Source organism: Motacilla alba, chromosome 8, assembly GCF_015832195.1.
Source record: "Motacilla alba alba isolate MOTALB_02 chromosome 8, Motacilla_alba_V1.0_pri, whole genome shotgun sequence".
Classification (NCBI taxonomy): domain Eukaryota; kingdom Metazoa; phylum Chordata; class Aves; order Passeriformes; family Motacillidae; genus Motacilla; species Motacilla alba.
In genome coordinates this window covers 18,400,969-18,422,758 of record NC_052023.1, presented here as the reverse complement: position 1 = coordinate 18,422,758, position 21,790 = coordinate 18,400,969, and the positions used below count along the sequence as shown (strand labels likewise).

At 38.0% G+C, this 21,790-nt stretch overlaps 1 protein-coding gene across 2 annotated transcripts in view; it reads left to right on the top strand.

The window, feature by feature from the left end:
* The window catches only part of PLPPR5 (phospholipid phosphatase related 5), a 45,879-nt gene extending 24,413 nt beyond the window's left edge, over positions 1-21,466 (top strand). Inside the window, exons 3-7 of one of the 2 annotated variants that reach the window (XM_038144548.1) lie at positions 2-252; positions 9,120-9,296; positions 10,827-10,946; positions 15,833-15,968; positions 19,266-21,466. In XM_038144548.1, coding sequence (XP_038000476.1) covers positions 2-252; positions 9,120-9,296; positions 10,827-10,946; positions 15,833-15,967 — 683 coding nt within the window. In that variant the 3' untranslated portion in view covers position 15,968; positions 19,266-21,466. The remainder of the gene's footprint in view (position 1; positions 253-9,119; positions 9,297-10,826; positions 10,947-15,832; positions 15,969-19,265) is intronic. The other variant, XM_038144549.1, reaches the window with a different exon arrangement.
* The last annotated feature ends 324 nt before the right edge of the window (positions 21,467-21,790 follow it).

The following is a 21,790-nucleotide window of genomic DNA, read 5'->3' as shown; positions in this document are numbered from 1 at the left end:
GGAATTTATGCATTTGGACTGTTTGCTACGGACATCTTTGTAAATGCTGGACAAGTAGTAACAGGGAATCTTGCACCCCATTTTCTTGCACTTTGTAAACCCAACTATACAGCACTTGGATGTAAACAGTACACCCAATTCATCAGTAGCGTACATGCCTGTACTGGAAATCCAGACCTTATCATGAAAGCCAGAAAGACTTTCCCGTCCAAAGAAGCAGCGCTAAGCATATATGCAGCTATGTATCTGGCTGTAAGTATATTATATTCTTTAATATCACTGTATTTTTGAGAGCAAATGGCTGGCACTGTGAGGGGGAGGAGGGAGGAATGGGCAGAAGATAAGGCCCAAAATTGGCTGATTTTCTGCATGCAAACCTTCTGTGAGTTACTGTGAGAATGATTCATTAGGCTTAATTCTGACAAGGTGTAGTGGTTTCTGAACCTTGAAAGCCAAGACAATGCTAAGAGAGGACAAGTTGTCCATAAAGGTTAATCTATGGATTTAGGATACTCAGTTCCTTGGTTTACTTCTCCCCCATTTCCAGGGTGTCTGGGACAATCCTTTGCTGGGTGCTAAGGAGTCAGAGTAGGGATTTCCTCTGACTGGTAGTGGTAGCTCTCTGTGTTTTAACCCAGTGCAGATCACACATGGCCATATTCTTTGGTGAGATGAAACAGAAGGGTGGGCTATATTTATGTCTGATCTCTGCATGTTTCTCAATATCTCTGTGTGTCTTTTGGTACCAGAATTGGTATTTATAGGTACCTCACGCAAAGTCAGTTTGGCTCCTATTATGCAGTAAAGTGGACTACAAGACAATCCACCCTTTTTTCCTCTCTCTCCTCTCTTTTACAGGGAGTGATGAACAGCACTGGGATAAGACCTGGTGTTGACTGCCTGGACTAGAGCTGTTGTATAGGTTGTGGAGGGGCAGGGGAGAGGAAGAGTCACCGTTTAGTCTCACTCAAGTAACTCTGGCTTAGTTTGGAGTGCATATCATTCTAGTCTTAAGCAGGAGCAAGCACATCTTGTTCCTTTGCTGGGGACAAGTTCTCCCCCGCAGATGTGTGTGGGAGTGTCTTGCCTGACCTGTGCTGGTAATCAAAGCCCTCTGCAGCCCTTTGGATGAGCCCAGGGCTGCCTTCACAGTGTCAGTGGGAAACTGGGCAGGTGTGTGGAGCTTTGTGGTCATTGCAGGAGTCAGCCCTTGTGTTCCCTCAGTATTTGAGCAGTGGCCTGCCCATAGGTGTGTGTATGTATGCACATATAGATATACATGTGTGTGAGTGTGTATTGCTTTTGAGTACATACCAGTTGAGCCAGCTTTTAATTCCTGACTGATCTGAAAGCTGATACTTGACAACATGGCAAAGATCCCAGCCTCAGAGTGTCAACTCAGTGCTTCTATGCAGGGTTTTAGAACTAGTTGCTTAAAATCTGCAGCACTGATGGTAACGTTTAGCAGGTTCCTTGTGAGCCATGTCTGTGTAAGAGGTGTTGATCATCAGTTAGCCCAGGCAAGTGTTTGCAAATAAGAGATGAACAATCATATTTTATTCTAACTTGAGGCAAGTATAAGTCTTCTACTAGTATTGTCTTTATTTGGGGAGATATCTAAGGATGAAACACTCTAAATTTGATGCAAGCTATTTTAGAAAGTACTCAGAATTTTTCATTTTAATTGCTCCTATATTTCTCATCCATCTGTAAAGTTGGATTTCTCCTGTTGCCAAGAGTCAGAGTAACTAGGAAACCAGCTATTCAACTACTGCAAAGCAGAAAGTAAAATAATATTAATACATTTTAAAAACAAAAAGCAGACATCAGTAGGGTTTAATACCTAATATAAGTGGCTTTTGACATGAGCAAGAATACTTTATGCAAACCTTGTCTGTGGTCAATATACAGTTAACAATATAAAAAATTAAAGCTGCTGAGATCCATTTCATTATTATTTGCTCTTTCAATAACTATAGAAATGAATATATCCTGTGTCATTACTCTACTCCTGCATGGTGCTTGACACTGCTGTCATTTAACTAAAGTGCTATTAACTACTCTCAGGACTTCTGAGTTCCTGTAGTAGCTCCTTGTTACAATATTGTCAGGTTCATTGTTTTTGGTTTATTTTTCTTAAATCATAAGCATGACTGAAGCTAAAAATACTGTTTATTACGCTCCAAGGGGATAAAAAATTTCAATGTTCCAATATTTGGGGTCATGTCCTTACACTGCCACGATGTTTATCAGGATAGTTGGCCCTAAATAACAATTTTCTCATCACTGTTCACTGGAGTAGAAGATGTAAAACAGTAGCCTAGTCTTTTAATGAGCCACACCACAACAGTTATTGAGAGCATGGACATAAAGACCTCCATATATTACTCACTTTTTCATTAGCATATAATCTCTGGTACAATATGTGCTTTCTTTTTGGTTAACAGAAGTTTTGGAGAGAGGGAGAGAGAGTTATGGAATCCTCCCTGGTTATTTCAGCTAGCTGGGCACAAAACAAAACCAGCCTAAAGAAAAAAAACACACTAAGAGCTGACCCAAGGGTCCTTGCTCTCCTATGTGGTAAACTAAATGCTTTTAGACTTGTTCGATTTCACCAATCAACCAATTTAGAAACAAAGCCTATGCTTTATCTAATAATTCCCCTACCTCGTTCCATTTAAGTGCAGCCACGTCCTTATCACCTAGCATCTGTGCATATTGTCTTGTTAACAATAGCTTCTTTTTTCTAAGTTCTTGAGTCTTCCATTTTCCCCCTTTTCACCCTTTTGAGAGTGGGTGGCTGCTATGGTAACTCAGAATTCCCTTGAAAGTACAGTCGTTTTCAAACAGTTGTTTTGCTAGTATTTAGAGCTTTGTAATGTTTGCCTCCATTGCTTCCAGTATCTATCAAGAGAGATTTAGTAATGGCAATACTGAATGGCAGTGCTGTGGTTAGGTGTTTTCTCTACCCTGCTCCAAACACAGATCCATTGCCTTTCTTCTTCAGACTTTCAAGTTTATTCTTTCTAGTGTACCAGTGTTTTCAAAACGAACTACTGTAAATCTGTTCTGAAATCTCTAATTATCTGGCTAGTGCCTGGTTTTTTCCTTAGGTGTCTGTGCTGATCTCACTGGAGATCTTTTGTTTGTTTGTTTTTGGTTGAGTTGGGTTAATAAGTTGACTGCATCTACTTTCATTTCTTACCAGCATTGCAATTCACCTTTTCTCAGATGAAACAATATTTGCTATGTAGACGAACACTGCAGCTTTATTAAACAGTATATATTTGTATAAGACACATTTTGATATACATAAGCTGACATAGTCTGGACAATTAGAGTTAAGTTTTGAAGCAGCCAAGTATACACATACTTGGGGTGTTTCCCACAATTGAGACACAGGAAGTAGAAGTCATAAGTTTTTTTTTTTGTTAGAATTTCAAAGTTATATATGAAGATTTAGTCAGCCTAATCCCGTAGATTTAAATTTAAGATTTGTGACTAACAGTCATCCTTTGGTACTGCAGACCTAGGGGATTGGTCATAGCTAGCTGTAGTTTAAGGGAAATTTTAATTCTATGAAGTTTTGCCCTTTTTTTGTTGTTCTTATAGCAGCATTGCACAAAAGCAGCTGGGTAGGGTAGTGTTTGAACTTTGTGTTACTGCACAAATTTCAGGCTTGCTTTGCATTTGTAATGATGGAGCAACAGGCTTCATGTCTTGATAGTTGACACAGCCCTTAAGTCTGTAGGCAGCTTTTGTTGCTTTATACTGTGAACCCTTGCCCTCAACTATGACTTCAGACAGGACTAGCAGATTGTAAAGCCTACAAATGTTTTTTTCCTCTCTGCAGAGCTTTTCTTTGGCCCATGATTATGTTTTCTGCTAAGCTCTTGCTCCGGGCATTTTGCTGCATTGATTTTGCTGTTCAGTGTGTTTATAAGTCACTGGGAAAAGACAACAAGACAGTCTGGGTAACAGTGCTGACAGCGTGGTGACATTCTCCTCAGTGTCACTCCTTGATCCAGTTATAGCTGTAGGTGTAGTCTCACCTGTCCTTTGACTTAAAGTGCCTGTTAGATTCCAGCTAAATGGGCAGGTTGAAGGCATGATGGGCTTCTCAGAGAGACTTAAGGGAGTATTCAGGAGGAAAAGGACTAGCAGAGCCACCTCACTGAATTGGCTTTGTTGTCCATTTTTTGTTAGAAAATTAAAGGAGTCTTCTGGCTGCTTTTCAGGAACACTGCTAAGAATGTAGAATTTCTTTTCAGTATCTGGTGCAGCAAGTATTCCTTAATACTGATAATAAAACATATGTCATGAGCTTCACAAATTGAGTGCATTGGTTTCTTTCAGACCAAGTAATAAAATTATATTACCATTTGATCCAGGAATTTATCTAAAGACCTCTATAAATTTCAAGTCAGCTCTTCATTACAATTCAGATCCTCAAGAAAACAGCCTTTGTAATAGGTGTCTTATGGTCTTGGTACAGAGAAAGATGCCTCTTACCTTCTCCAGTTGTTTTACAGTTACGGCTGTGGGGAGCTTATAGTGGGAAAATTAATAGTAAGGTCCAGAATTCTAGAGCTTTCTTTTCCTTTTGCCAAGCCAGCCCCTGACTTTGAAAGCTAATTTTGGTCTAACATCATAAGTAATTAGATCAAAACATGTAGAGAAAGCTGAAGGAGGCTTTAGAAACACTAAAAGAAACCTTCAGTGGACAGGGCAGAAGGACCCAGGTGATTTGAGAATATGACTTTGGTTTGCTCTAGAAATAGTTTGACCCATTAATTATTACCAAAGGAAGCTTAAAAGATTTTGGATTTTCAAACTGAATTCTAACTAAACACTGAACCTGTTTATAGACTACAACAGCCCACTATTTTTTCAGCTTTTTAATAAGTGTCTCTTTTCTTGTAGGTCTGATGAATATTGAAAATTCCTTGGGTGGAACATTTATAACATTACTTATATTACTTAAATAGTTCAAGATAATTTCTGTAATTCTAACCCATTGTAAAAGCAAAAGAAAACATGAGATAATTTATGTTTGAAGTGCTGCCTGGGATGGGTGCCTGTGCAATTTCTTCCTCATTCTTCTTGTTGCCTTATGAGTCATTATTCACTGCCCACTGGTAACTGGTCTTTGTTAGTCTCCCAGGCCATCTAAATCGGGGAGAAATGAAATAGCAGATGCAAAAGGGATCTTCTTACCTGCATCCCTGGGCCCCAGACTGATGAAATCAGCAAGGAAAATTATCTTCCCTCCTGTCTGGAGCACCCAGCCTGATGTGTAGCTCCAGTGTAGCTAAAATGGGATTCTGAGACCTGTTGCACCTGTGTTTGTGTGCATAGATGTTGGTGTGGGTGGGCCTGAAGATAGCTGAAAGATGCCTAGAAAGAGCTTGCGGCATAGCCCAGGAATCCACTTTGTCCTGCACTTCACGTACAGCTCCTGTTCTTTTCTTAACACATTTTGGAATGATTTTATTTATACTAGATTTAGGACAAACTTCACATGAGACTTGCAGCCTGACACTTTTGAAGTACTTTCCCAGTTCAAGCTAAATGCCAAGGCTATGGTTGTTCCTTACACTATGGCCTGAGCCAGTCACATCAGTAACTTCACATGTAGCTTGCTTTGTCTTTGGTGGTGATGGTGATAATTTCTTTCAAATTCATATTTTCAAACCTGCTTCAATTAAAGGTTTTCTTTTAATTTATGAGGTTCTCTTACAGCTTCACTTCCAGTATCTTGGAGACTGAAGGTCAAATGTTTGTGTTTTTCTGAAAATGTAGTAAATATTGTTATATTGTGCAATCAGGTAACAATCCACCTCCTTACTTGACTATCTGCCTGTGTCTGCTTACTGGTTACAGCTCTGTATCTTTCAATACTAAAATCTTATTTCAGGAAAAAGGAACAGTGATAGCAGAAGTTCTTCAAGAGAAGACTCGCTGTGGTTCTGATGTTGCAGAGGAATGGGCAGCCTGCTATATTAATTCTAACTACTGTGTCAATCCTTGACCTGACATACAAAATCTCTGCTGTTGGTCTTGCTGTTGACGAATGTAAAAGTTTTCTTTCATTAGAAAACTCCTCTCCCAATTTTTGTTCTTTAAAGGAATGGAGATGAAGTTGTTAAGTAAACATCTTTAGCCCTGTAAAAAGTTACACTGTCATTCATTCCTACTACTGTTTTAAATCACTGAGCTATTTTCCTTTGTTCATACCGCATTTAATATGTATTAAAAGTGAGTGAAACATCCTGTCATCTTTTCAGGTTGTTTATTCCTTGTCAATTACTGAGTGTGCTGGTTTATAGTTTTTCAACCAGAATCAAGAAGAAAACAGCTGCTTAATTATATTTTATTCTTCATGTAAATCAGGTAGTTGACTGTTAATAATTATACTAGAGCTGCAAGAGGCCAAGTTTAAAAATGGGATCTATGAATCCTGCCTTGGAAGATGCTATATTTGCTATATAAAATTTTGCAAATACAGACTTTTTGTCACATTGTTTCAAGAAAGTTTGGCCTGCTTTTATTGATTCTCTTGTATTGTAATATAATGCTGATCCTTATATGAGTAGTACCTGTTCTTTAAAGAAAAGATAGGTATGGTACCTATGCTGACAGAACCATCAGGTTATTTTGAATAATGAGCTGGCCATGACAACCATGACTGCTCATAGAAGGAGGGGACTTGGCCCATGGAGGTCTCTGCTCATGTGAGGCACAGCATGAATCTGTGGTAGTTTTTCCTCAGTGCTTTCAGTAGGGATTTGAAGGACATGCTTGGCTGTAAGAACATTCAGAGAATTTTATGCAGAACGTTTTTTGGGTTCAGCTTTGTATTGAAAATGTTGGAATTTGATTGAAGTACTGCAGAATCAAGTGTTTGTACTATAATGTGTTTTGTCTTATTAAAAATTGAGATAATCTTCTTGGGCGATGACCAATTGTTATAGATAACTGAAATATGTCACCATGACCTGCCTTAAGCAAGTTTTTCCTTCTCAGTAGTCATTTCAATTTAATATAACACAATACAAATTAAATGCAGGATAGCTTCCTGCTAACTCCCCTGTGTCAACTTCACCCAAGCTGTATTTGAAATTTGAGTCTTATTGTGTATTAAAAAGATTCCTGTGTTTTTCCCAGCACCAGGTGTCCTAACTCATAGTATGAATGTGGATAGTGGTGGTAGTATCCAGTAGAACAGTGAGACTCACTAAAACAGATGGTTGCTGAATTAATTCAGTGTGCAGTACTCTGTCTGTAGCTTGGAGAAAAGCAGTGGGGCTAAAAAGCTGGATATTAAAGTTGCAGTTCACTTATCACCTTCCTGCATGCTACTCCTGCTTGAGTAGCTCACTGAAGACAGCCTGCAAAAGTACAAAGATAAAAGAATAATCAGCAAAAAAAAGCAACTGTTTCTGAAATTATCTAGGAAGAAGAGAGGAGAATGTGGCTTGGAGATAAACCCCAAAACTCTTTTTTCCAAACCTTCGCTTTGTCTGAATTAGTGGAAATCTTTCTACTAGTTTCCTGTTCATCATATAAAATACACTGAAGTTTTGTGTGTTGCAGTTCTCTGATGTTATTTTAGGATCAAGCTTTGTTTCATCCTCTAAGCCATGGATCTTTCTCTAGTGTTTTGAACAAAATTACTGTTAGATGTTCCTTGTTTTAGACAAGCACTAACCACTACTTCTTAATTTATTGCAACTATAACCACACTTTCTAAACTGCTCCTTGGCTGGATTATTGCAGCATTTTGTAAACTGATTCTCTGGTAAATTCCACCAATGTTTCAGACACCATGAAAAATCCCCAAACAAACCCAAAGGACTGTCCATTTGTTGGCCAAAGAAGTGGTACTGGTTCTTCAGTGCAGACTCGTCGGTTTCCTTTGTAGTCCAAAGTGATGGCATTACAAATTTAGAATTGCTAGTAAAATCCCGTAGGAAATACTCACGTTCTTCTGCTCAAAAACTTAAATCCTGTTTAAATTGAAGATTTAGGGTTTCAGTGGTTTGATTACAGAAGCATCTTCTGCATAGAGTAGAAGCTTTTGTTGTCAGAAATCTTATTAGCTGAAGTATAATTTTTTTTTCTTTGAGGGTTGGGAGGGGTTTTTTTGCAAGCAGTCTTAATGCCAAGATTCAAGAGAATGGAAGGTCAAATATTTGATATTAATTTCTTCCATTGGCTCATCAGAGCTTGGGAAGTGCTGGGTTAAACGTGGTAGTCACTCATGCACTCTTAGGGCAGAAGAGCTGCTCTGTTATCAGGCACTGCTTTTCATTCAGTAGTATTGCACAGGGAGAATTAGACTGCTGCAGGACAAATGGATTTCTCAGTCTGATGCATAAAACCTGCAGCATTTAGATTGGTTTGTGTGAAGCATGGGGTTGTATTAGTTCAGCACTGCTTGAAACTATTATTATATTCACTGGTTGAAACGATATTTATAAAAGTAGATGCTGTTCAACTTTCACTGCTCTTTGACACTGGTTTTTTACCTTTTAACTGATTTTTGACAAAATCTCTGCTGTTGGTCTTGCTGTTGATGAATGTAAAAGTTTTCTTTCATTAGAAAATTTGACAAATCACTAATTAGTCATGTAAAGAAGTGGTGTATAAGGAAGAAAGGCTTTTGCTAATAAAAACAAGATCTTTATGTATTCCCTTTCTTACTCTGCCTGGCAGCTTGTAATAGTTCCAATAGTACTTCAGGGTAAATATTTTTTCTGTTACTGTTAACACTGCCCAGTGAAAAATCAGTCTCTTTACTTCTATCCATTAATAAATAAATACACAGACTGAGAGTAATTGGATAGGATTGTCCAATTTGTCTGACTTTCTGTAGGCTTTTCAGGTTCATGTAAAATGCAGTTTTGCTGTATGGTCTGATTCTTTTTCTATATCCCTAGGACAAGGGTGTGATGACTTTATCTACTACTCTACCTCCTAGTTTCTTTACACCCTCCCCCACTCCAGAAAAAAAGCACCAAATACACATAGTCTATTCAAATAAAATATAAACTTTTATTCACCAATTAGTGGGAGACATCCATCAGTCTTACACTTTCTTCCTTTCTAATTTTCAGATGTATATCACCAACACAGTGAAAGCCAGAGGAACAAGGCTTGCAAAACCTGTTCTGTGTTTGGGTTTAATGTGCTTGGCCTTCCTTACTGGAATCAACAGAGTAGCAGAGTATCGAAATCACTGGTCAGATGTAATAGCAGGATTTGTAATTGGAATATCTATAGCAGTATTTTTGGTAAGTGTGTGTCTGTGTCACTTCTGTTTGAAAAAAATCAATGTATAAATTTGTATCTTTATCAAATTTGTATAAATTTGTATTTTTAGTTATCTAAAAAGCCTTCAGATAACTAAATGTTTCTTAGTTTTTTTTCAAAAGACATGTTTCTTAGTTTTTTTAATTAGTCATCAGTTTCCTTAGTGGTATTTACATACACTCAGAAATGTGAAGTCAGAAAAGGACTGATCCAGTTATCTCTTTAGACTTCCATATAAACCAGATTGTAGCATTTCAAACTGTAATTTATGCAGCAAGGCCCTTTGCAGGAAGCATCTATTCCTCAGAATAACACATAATTATGATTTCGTGGATAAAGTGTTAAATTTGATATAGTGGTACCCACACTGATCAGAGAATAGGTAGCATTTGTTTTTCTGGCTTTACAATTACTCTAATGACTTTATTTCATAGTGATTCAGGTTTCATATTATTTCATATTATTCTGTATCAAAAAATCTTTGTATAGCCTTTTCCTTTTCTGGAGCTGTGTTCCAAAAACAGATAGTTAATTGCGGTTGCCACTGATTACTGTCTGTGTCAGAAAACTATTTTTAATCTATGAATCACCTTCACTAATATCTGCAGTGCAAGACTACAGAATAGAACAGTCACTGCTCTTTAATGCCTGTAGGTTTGTCTGCCTGGTGTAATAGTACTAAATGCACCTTTGATGTTTTTCCCCATGAAAACTCTTTTGAGCTTGACTCTTGGATCACAGGGTTTTGGTCTCAAGATTTTGGATCTGAAAGCATGGCTTGGCTGAGAACCCTCCCAGGGATGGCTGGGGGTGGGTGTTTTCACTCCTCTAGACATGCAAGGGTAGCTGCCAGTCTCCTTTAAAATACATCTGCTTGCGTTTCCAAATGTTCACTTCCACACAAGGTGTCCAGTGGCATGACATCAAATTTAGTTGTGTTTTGAAGAAAATGCAGTTGCCAAATATTACTGCTCAGCTAAGTGTTGTAATTACTAGAAGCACAAACTGTTATACATCACATTACGAAGTCCCTGTGTGAGAATCTGCTGCCTTGAGCAGATTTGAAGTTACATTCAGACTTGGGCATGGTCCTTGCCTTCTTATTCCCTTTCTTACTCTGCATTTGAGAAAGTTTTTGCTGATCAAAACTGAAATAGTACTGGCCTTCCCAGGAGTTAAAGGTTAATGCCATGTGATGCTGCAAGACATCTCTTCATGAGATTGATAATAATTGGTGTTCTTTTTGCAGCTTCAGCAATAAATTTTCTTCTAGATAGGAGTTTTTTTTGGTTCTCAAATGATGCGTGCACCAATAAGTCGGTTGAAAGTTGTTTGTCTTGAAATATTAATTAAGGATTTTCTGTAAAACATGAACTTCACATTTCAGTGTTTCTACTGTAAAGCTGTGACTAAAGCTGGTGTCGTTTCTGCCTAATGATAATTTTCAGGATCAAAGCTTGAAAAAATGAGTTGTTCCTTAGGTATTCTGTTTATCTTCAAATCCCTTCTAGGTTGTTTGTGTGGTAAATAACTTCAGAGGACGTCAGCCAGAACATCAACATTCTCATCTGGATAATCTGACCCAGATGCCCATGATCAGCATACCCAGAGTAGAAAGCCCTTTAGAAAAGGTAATGTCTGACTTTAAAAAAAATAATTAAATCAAACATAGCTTTCCTGGAAGGATGATCACAAGCTATTCTAACAAGAGTGCCAAGGTAATCAGATTTAAAATGATGTCAGTGTTTCTTAACAGTGAAAGAGATAGAAGGAAAGACTTAAATTCAGTGACACCCCTTGGGAGACTCTTCATGTCGTGGTTTCAGTGCCACAGCTGCTGCTAAGCCCATGGAGTCAGGCTGAGTAGATCTGAGACCCTCTCCCCTTGTGGTCCTCAAGTAAATGTGATTAATACTCTGCCTGAAAGTCCACAGAATGTAGAAAGTTCTTAGAATGCTTAGAAAGAAAGTGTAACCCCTGGCCCAAGGAGCTTTGCAATTCAGGTACAAGTGGCATTTATCCGATTTGGTTGTGTATGTCCTCAGCCTGGTGTAGAGCGTGGGATGCAGTCCCTTCTGGATCACCTGTGGGGCTTCTGTCTTCAGACACATGCCAGACCCAGGAGAGGGTACCCTCTTGGAAGTGAGAGTAGCAATGGGCCATGCAATAACTGCACTAACCCCATAATCGGAACACATGGGATTTTAGACTAGAACATGCTAGTGAGGGTCTCCTGGGTATGCCAAGACTTTTTGCTTAAGTATCACAATAAAATTTATTTTAGTTTACTGTGATAACCATTTATAGTTTTTGAAGATTGTATTGTACTATGTGTTAGGTAAGATTGACTAATTTTATGAGGAAAAAGCTACTGAAATAGATAGCATAACCAAATACAGAAAATATTTTAGACATTTTCACCTAGGGGAAACTTTGAACTAGTAATGCAAAGTTTAAAGGAAGGTTTATTTTTTTTATGACTGTATCTGTCATAACTGATTAAAATCTATTGAAATATGCCCATATTTGAAGATCGCAAACAATTCTACACTGGGTAGGGCACCAAAAGTATTTTTTCTGTGGTATTATTTTAATTCCAGAATAATTATGATAATTTTTTTTCATGTTCAACGTAAGAAGGGTTTCCCAATCTGTCTTACTCACTTGAATGTGGTGAAAGTTGTTCTTTAGTAAGAATTGCTGCTAGTCCTGGGTTTTTTATTCCTTTCCTTGAAGGGAAAGAAGATTTATTTTCAGAATGGTCTAACATGCCTTTTTTGAACCAAATATGTCTGAACTACTTCCACTGATGTCTTGTCATAAGGAGGTCAGAGTCTCATTTGCTTGAACAAGCATTTAGATGATGAATGTGTATCTTCAAAATAATCCATTCAGTAAACTTTCTGTAAAATGTCAAAACAAAACAAGCTGTCAGCTGGCCTGGAACATACCACATTAATAAGAACATGTTTTATTTATGTGCTAGGCTCTCATTCAATAGAATTCATTCCTGTGGCGCAAAAGCCATCATAGGTAATAATATACATTCTCTGGATATTGAAATTTTTAATTTTTTTCCTGGGGATAAAGACTTCATGTTAACTTCATGTTTCTGCCTGGTTTGAAAACCTCACACTCATGATCAACAACATTCTTTTCCTGAGACTTGGCCTAGTTAGAGATGCTGTGGGGAAAGCTATGGAAGGGTGTGGGAGGATGGTGGCAAGAGTAATGTTTGCTCTGCTAGAGGATAACCACTGCCATTTGTGAGCTGCCCAGGACTCTGTTACATGAATGAGCTTCTTTCCTTCTGAACCCATATTCTTATGGCAGTAGCTGTTTGCTGTCTTACAGCTTCTCTCTAGAGATTAGTTTTAATTAAACTGGGGACTGACCACAAATTGATACCACTTGCTGAGGTCCCATCTTTGTCTGTGTTGCAAAGCCTTTCTCCCTTTCAGACAGAGAAGAATGGGATGCAAGGACAATAAGGTGAAGACTGTGCTAATTGCTTGGAAATACTTTCTTCTGTTTCTACTTCCAGAAAGTTTAAAATTGAATTAGCAAATAATTGATGAAGAGGTTACTTACATGTTAGGTTTTGAGTTTCTATGTGTGTTTTACCTTTTTTTAAATGTAATTTTTTTGTGTAATCAAAAGTTTTAGATAGAATACAGACTCTATTAAATAAAGGTAATTAATAACAGTACTTCAGGGAACTAGGGTCTAAATTAAGTATTCTCAATTAACTACCATTGCTACAAGAATTCTTGAATTAGTCTTTGCTTTTTAAGTCCCTTCTTATTTTACATCATTTGTTCTCCCCAGGAGAGAGAGTGATGCTAAATAATTTGTGTGCTATTTGCATCTTCCTCCTTTAGACACATGAGTTACTTCTCACTACATTTCAGTTAAGACTGTTCCAGTTCAATATTCTGAATGCACATGGATTTACATTTTGCTTATTTTAAAACATTTTTTCCTTATTTTCAGTCTAAAAGCTCCTGTACCAATATTAAAGACAGGATACTGTCAGAAATTAGCTACTGGGTGTAGCACAAATCCTAACTGTCTGAAGTTATCAAAGGCTAAGGCAGTGCAAGCAGGAATCAATGCAGCTGTGTGACTGGTACTAAAAAATAGTAACTATATAGGTATCTGGGAGCAAGCAATTAAAAACTCCTGCCCTAAAGAATGACTTCATTAGCAATGCCTGCCAGATAGGACCCCACTCATCGCTATTTTGTAATAAATTCACCTGTAAATAAGTAAGCACATGATGCATCATACAGACCTGGAAGCACATTACTTTGCTGTTTCCAGGTCTGCTACTTGGTATTCCAGTGCTTTCTCCATGGAGAACAAATGCTCCTGGCATGCTCACCATGCTGCCACTGAGTTCTGGTGGAGGTCTCACAACATTTTAAGTTTAAATAGGCATAGGTTGTTGTGATACTCCAAATTGAGCTGCTGCTGCTTAGTGGCAAGGTTGGATCACCGTTCGCATGATTTCTGTTTCATTGTGGTGCATGCAGATGATTTAGCTGTTCTGCAGGGGTACCCATGCAGTTTAATGAGCTGTAGTTGCAGAGTATCCTTGAGCGATCCTTGCCAGAGCCTGCTCAGCAGTGCAGACTTAGTGCTTTTACCTTAACCATAATCATCCTCAGAATTAATGAAAATAATGAAAGCCAAGAAACCTCATCACTCACCCATCTGCTTCTTTTTCTCTTCTGTCTCTGACCTTCTTCATCTCTTACAAGACAGTTGGTGTTTAAGTTAGCTGGCAGTCTCCTACCGAGAGGAGGCTCTCATCCTACCACATCCAAGATTAGAGAGTTCTGTTCTTTTTCAGGAATTACTGAGAACTGGGGATATTCTGGATAGTACCTGGAAGAGTTTGGAGGTTCAGCTTTATTAAAGTGCAGTCACAAATTAGGTTTCCTGTTTCAGGGGAGACTGACACTTTTTCATACAAAAGTCTCCTGAAATTGGCCAAGGCTTACTGAGATCTCTTACCCATCATGTAGTATCTTATGATTCTGCTAGTCTTGTTTAATTTTTATAAGTATTCTAGCTTTGAAAAAATCAAATACAACATGGAACATTTCAGGACTAATGGAGGCATTAGATAGAATACTGAGATAGAAGGTTTCAGAAGGAAGCATTGGGTTAGGAGATGCGCCATGGTTCATCTCCTATGAGATGAGATAATTACTGTGTGTGATTATCAGTGCTTTCTATAGCTATTCAGTACTACTTATTTGCACAGTGGGTTCTTGGCAGTGCTGTCTTTGACAGCTAAACTGCATTTATTCCCCAAGGTTCTGCTTGGCATTCCTTCATACTGCTACTTCTGTCAGCAATGCCCAAACCTTCCCAAACACAGTCGCTGTTCCTAGTTCAATGAAGTTTCTTATACTGCCCCATAGGACTGACTTTCCAGCATGACTGAACTCAAAAGAGAGAGATTACATGCTCTCTCCTTCTGCCATTTTCAACTTTTAATGGTCATAAGGATTTGGAATTCCTCTTGCAATATGTGACATTCTTGTTGCCCATCATATCTGTTTTTAGTGACTGTCAGGGTTAACTGGCTCAGAAATCATCTTGAGTTTGACACCGTAGTTATTGTTCTATTTTGTGTGTGCCAAAGGCAATGATGGTGATAAAACATTCTAGCAATAGGAAGTATAGATATTGCAATGAATTCTGCTAGTGTTTTTAAGACTGGGAAAGCTTTCCTCTTCTGAATTTAAGGAGTATTTTTTTCTATTTACTTCATCTTGATTACTCACAAGACGCAGAACAGCTTCTTCACAATGTCACAATGTCTGAAAATTTTTGTTCTCAATGTTACTGGTTTTTTCTTGGTCTTAAGCATGTTATGCCAAGTCTTCAAATGTTATGTGCCCTGGTGTGCTCACACCACCATGGCATAGGGAGCCTGGCCTGCTCCCTGCCGCTCTCCGGGGAGATCACCTTTCACTGATGCACACAAAGATGCTTTAGCTCATCATACTATGGGCAGATGTGGGAGAGGGTTGTGTCTATTTCTGTTGCTTCAAAATATTTTAATTGAGAGGTCTCCAAATACTGTAGTACTTGATATCCAAAATCATTCATAGGTGTCCATACTTGTTTCTCCAGGATGGTTTGATGAGAGCCCATGTGCTTACATTGGCTTATAGGCAGTTTTTGGCATAATCGTTCTCTCTTGATAATACAGTCTTGTTAAAGGAGATACAACATTGCTTCACACACATACCACAAACACATACCCAGGACAGTCAGCTCGTAAAAAAACATAAACAGTTTTGTTTGAATGTCAAACATTTGAATTTGTATTCATATCCTGCTCCTCTGCTGAAATCTGCTTCTGGGGGATTGTACAAGAATTATTTCTGATTGAAGGCAGACGGTGATCATTACATCTAATGCTCAGATAAACTAATACTTAAACATGGGAAGTGGAACAATATATTCAGTGCGACCTCCTTAAACGTGCGTGTCGTAGGTGTTACAGAATCGAGGCATTAGTCACAGTCAAGAAGATGCTTTGCAAGGAGCCTCCCTCAAAGCACGCATCCTTGGGCTCTTCTCGTGGCTGTCGGGGCCGGAGCGCCGCGAGCCCCTTGCTCCAAGGCAATAACGTATGTGCGCGGCAGCGCACCGCACCGCGAGAGCGCGCCTTCTGTGCAGGGCTGCGGGCACTCCCGCCCCAGTGCAGCCATTTCTCCAGCAAGAGCAGATAATACACTCTGCTGACTCAGAGAGCTGCGTGATAGCATTATTATTATTGTTTGATCAATTATCATTTGCCTGAGGTACTACAGTAGTATTTTTCTATTTAACGAACTCTACTGTGGGAAAAATTACAAACAATTTCACAAAGTCCTGTTTCCAGAAAGGGAAGAATCTTCTTAGGATGATGACTATTTTAAAGTGTTTCTAACTGTATTGATAAGAGCAAAGTACAAAAAAAAAGCTGAAAATATTTTACATATATAACAAAAACTGCAAATCACAGAAAGTTTAATGTATTTTTCAATGCTTTGACTTTATAGCATTGCTTATCAACAGAAATTAATTTAAAACTTAACAGAATATATACAGTTGTGGATAATTTCCCCCAGAAACCTGCACTCAAGGCTTAGCTCTTGGCTTTACCTTTTTTGTTAGTGGTGTGAGAGCACAGTTATGATGCATGCTTTACTCACCAGCCTGGTACTGTTCTCTTAGAATGGACGGTACAAATGCTGGTCTGCCTGTCTGTGAGACTGCTGCCATTGAGAAGACCCTCAGCATTTCTGATTCTTTTGAGAACTTTAGGGGGAAAATAAATTCCCATGGAATTGGAGAAGCTGAGGTCTTATGCATGGTTTTTTGCTTGTCTTCCTGCATCTGTGTGAATCTGTTTGCTGACAGTAGTTAGTATCTCACTCTGACCCTTGTCACAGCAAATCTAAGCACAATTAAAAGAGTTGAAATGTAGTTATTCCAGAGGGATGCTGTTTGTTTGGGTTTTTTCTGCAGAGTGTCAGCAAGGCTTATTTGTAGTTTTGCCTGAGAGGGTAGTATGAAAAAGCACGAGTAACCAGACAGCTGCGTGAATCTGTATCAGTGATTCTTGCCGTCAGCAAGTGATTAGTTTTGACCTAGTTATGCATCACCCTGCTGAAGCCATTGGAAATGAATTGACAGGCCTTCAGTAGGGTCAAAATCAATAGGTCCATGGTCAGCAGCTTAGCAGTTCTCTTTGAGGGCTTATTGAGGAAGGAGGATTTTCTTCTGTGTTATTATATCCCATGCTCTGCATGTCTTCCCAGGATGGTGACCTGCTCATTTTGGAAGTATAGCTGGCAGGATTGTGAACCACATTTTCCTTTCCCTAAATAATCGTTATCCACTCTTGAATTAATGCCACATGAAAGAGCATTTGGTTCTCTGCATCACAGACAAATGTGTGTTGCTTAGAGACAGGGATGGCACATAGCAGGACTTAAAAGAATTGATTGAAATAAAGAGAAATTCTTTCTTTCCCTCCAATTCCTCATTTTTAAACCATCTTATGAAAAATATGAATAATTTTAGACTGAGGATAGTTTAAGTTGACAGAATGACTTTTGAGGTCTAAATAAAGAAAATAAAGTAAATACTATGAAGAAAATGTCATCATAGCCTCACAGCAACTCCAGAGTCATTGAGTTTGCCCACTGTGTTGTATACTCAAAACAGAATTTGGCCAGCCAAATAAAATAGAGTTGATTTTTTTTTCTAATTTAACAAGTCTAATTTTGCATTTCTTCTGCAGAAAAAAAATCTGCAAGCAATAACATTTGTTACTAGTTTTTACTGAAAGCATTTTCATAGAAAGTTGTACTTTTTTTTTCCTAATGCTTTTTTTAAAAATCTGGCCATGGTTTAATAATTGTTGTTTATTTAAAATACATAAATTCTGTTTTGGGGAAGAATATACGTAGATGCTTGCTGTTAAATAGTATACTTTTATGAAAGCTGTCATAAAATACAGCAAGAACATTGCTAGAGCTAAAATGCATATTGTAGGGAGGTGAAAGAGAGCTTCTCCCCCTGGACACCGTGCAGTAATGGCACAGTGAGAGAGGGAGCAAAGCTGCCAGCCTGGCTTCGAGATGGGGGCATAAAAGGCAGCTCTCCAATCAAAGAATTTCTAATTTCCCCTCTCTAATGTGAAAAAGCAAAGATACCTGCTTATCTCCCCCTGCTCAGACTGATAGACAAATATTCAGGCAGTTTAAAGAAGAACTGAGAAATAGAAACTTACATGGTGGATATTGTTTCTCCCCAGCACTTTTTATGCTGTGTGCTAAGAGATATTCTGAAAGACTTCCCTTGAGCAAAAAATGGGAGGGTCCCACTCTCCCAGGTTATCCACATTCCCCTCCTCTTCAGCTTACATCTCTTCTGAGTTGAGTCTGCCCCAGGGGGCAAAGTGATGAAAAAAAATTTGCAGTGCTTTGCTTGGTGTTTTACCCTCTGTGTGTTTTTTTGTGCTTGGGAACAAACACATGGCTTAACATCAAGGTTCCCTTTACTAATTTCACCATTGCATGTTTTGTAAAAAATGGTGGCAGTCAAGGGTACAGTGTGCCCAAGGGGAAACACACTTCCTCTGGATCCTGCGCTTCACTCTGTGGTTGCTTTCCCCTTCAGGTGTTTGCAGAGTCACTTGCTTAGGTTTGAGTGTGAAAAAGTAGCCAAACTCTTTGGGATGCTACAGGGTTTTAGAGTTGCACATAGAATGTTTGTGTTCCAGTATAAAGCTCAGTGTAAGAATTGTCATCTCGTCCTAAGAATTGTCCCACTGAAGGAAAGAGGAAAATGTTCTTAGATTGCAACTGGACACTGGTGATTCTGAAAAAAACATTTGAATATGAGTTCTTAACTGCCAAATGCTACTTGATTTCAAGCATTTTGTGACTTGATTCAGTGCCATTGAGCTCATGGGGAGAATATAACCTTTACAATTTTAATATTCATTTTTTATTTACATTAAAATAGAGTATTATAATCTGTCAGAAACTGTCACTTTAATTTCTAGGAATTTTTTCAATTATGAATAGCGTAGCAATAAAAGTACAGCTAACTTAATTATTCACATGTTATTTAAAATTAAACTTAATTTAAAACAAACAAAATTCATCTGAAATTAAAATGTAATAGAACCATCACACATAATTACTTTGTTCAGCATACTTCCCTGTCCAGTGTTTCAGCAGTTAAGAATTGCTATGGGGGTGAGTGAGAGCACTGCAGTGAAAATCAGTTTTGTTTACATCATCCTTCAACAGTCTCTAAGTACAAGGCTGCCCTTCAAACACAGGAGGCAAAAGTTTTCACAGTGGTGACTGCTGTCTGTCTGTGTGGTTTTGTGGTTTTTATCTGTTTGTTTTTCCTTTAACTTGTAGAACCACATCACGGCCTTTGCAGAAGTCACATGATGTTGATGCTGATGTATATTCACTCCACTGGACTTCATCTCTTTTCACAGCCCACACATGATATTTGCAGTGTATCAAAAATAAGAAATTTTTAGAAGTCCTATTTCTGACTTGATTTTTACATCACTAAAATGATACCAACATTTTGAAGAATTCTTAAATATTAGAACGTCACTTTACTTTCTAGCAAAAATATTAACTGTTTACTTTTATGATGGAATGGGACAAACTGAGCACTAATTATCTGACATTACCCACTATTTTGGCTTCTCATTGTTTTCAATGGTTCATGTACCTATTCCAACAGTACTTTGTATTTTGATTTACCTTTGATTTTTAAAATCTACATTTTTAATTCAGCATGAACTTGTTTCCATTTGAGGCAATTTCAGTGTATAAAAACTAGACAAATCTTATGTTCTGTATGAAAATGCTGTTTGCACATTGTATTACGCTGTATTCCATGTAAGATATCATTCAAACAGTATGTTATATGTAAGACTGGTGCTTCTGCTTTTGAAGAGAAAAAAATGCCAATTTTTACTGTTATAAGTATTGTATCATAATTAAAAGTTTATTTATTTGGATATTTTCCTGACATAATTGTAGTTGAATTGTTGTTTTGTAGTTCTTAAATGTCTTGGATGACATATATGTATCTAGGTTAAAAGAAGTGAGAATAATTTAGCGAGTTTGATCTTTGATATATTCTTTATTACTAATGATATCCCATGAAAGGTTAAGGGCTCTGTTCTTAGCTTAGCATATGTGGTGGGAAGCTGTGCTATTCATAAATCATTTAAACAAATTACTCAAGGCAGCCTGCATCTTCTCATGATTGTTGTACTCCCTGATACTATGCTGGGAGAATGGGTGCTAAGATAAGAAGAGGGTCACCAGCTTAGTGAGAAAAGTTCAACTGAGTTTCCACTCTCCATTTTCATGGAAAACTCATGGAAAAACCAAAATGGCTCAATTAATTTTTTTTCAGCCTAAGTGACCAGGACAGGCAGACTTTCTTTCTACAAAGCTTTTTATCTCTGTGTTTGAGGCTCATATTCTTTAAAAAAAAAAGAAAAAAAAATCGTCTGCGAGCCTGCATGGTGTTGACAAACTGATTTTTCTTCAACATCAGCCAATGTCACCATATCTCTGTTATTGCTCTGAATATTCAGATTAAGCCTCCCATTTGGAAGATTCTTGCTGAGTATTCATGGTGAAGTTGTCCTATAAAAATTGAGCACCAAATGGATCTGAATATTGTAAATACTGAAGACATTCTTAACAGTGCCAGACAGTGTACCTCTGGCAAGAGCTGATAAAATGCTAGCACTATACAACTATTGAGAATACTATTGGTCAGTGCAGGCTGTTGAGCATTTTAGGCCTTAAATTTTCCAGAGTTCAGTGTATTTCCTGTGCATTAATCATTGTTAGAGTATGTTTGAAACACAAGGATGTAGAATCAGGTATATTTTTTCTACGATGAATTTTAATGCATTCTCACATAGTCGTCAGGTAATGCCTGCTTTTACTTCATGTTTTAACCTCTGCTTTCACTAAAATACAACTACCTAAAGAGTGCTTGGCAAACAGGGCAAGGCCAAGTCATCTCTGAGTGCAATAGAGCATATGCCACAAAGTCATTGTGCTAAGCTGAGAATTAAGAGATTGAAGAAATATGTTTGTGGGGAAAAAAGACCTAGAATAGAGTCCTTAGCTACAGCTAGGTTACTTAGGTGATTGAAAATCCACCTTTATTAGACTATCAACTGTGTTTACAAAATTGTAGTAGATCCAAAGTTTGTATCACCGTGTTAAACTCACTTACCCTGCTCTTAGTCTAGCTAGTTAGGTTCCAAGGTACTAATGATTTCTGTGTGTGCAGATTTAAATGAAATGTTCACTCATTTTTGCATGGTAGCAAATCTGCATTTTTTATATCTGATTTATAAGATTACCAAGAGATTCTTTTATGTTAAAAGAGATTACTCTTTTTCAGTGTACTGTATATCATCAGCTTGTAACTGGTCTCTTTCTCAGGATCTTTCCCAGTCAAATATTTGGGTTAAAATTATCATACTATCTCTGTGAACCAGCAGCGAGAAAACAAAAAGAGAGACACTCTGCTGTATAATGTATTTTTAAATAAAATAATTTTTCATTCATATATAGTGTATTTTTTTAGGTGTCTGAGTTACATATATTTTGGTTGATGATGTGCATGTAATGAAATTGTGATTTTATGTGAATTGCATTTGGTGACATATTCTCACAATTAACCAGGAATCCCCACGGTTAAGGGCCTGCCCTTAGAAATAGCTCGGGTGAACTTGAAAAGCATGAGAGGAAGAGCTGTGTTGCAGACACAGCCTGTTGGGGAAGGACTCTCCCCAGAATATGGACCAGCCAAGCTCCAGACACTGCTTTGACTGATTTTCAGAAGTTGCCCTCCCACATCTGTAGCTCTCCACTGCCCTGAAGTTTGGGTG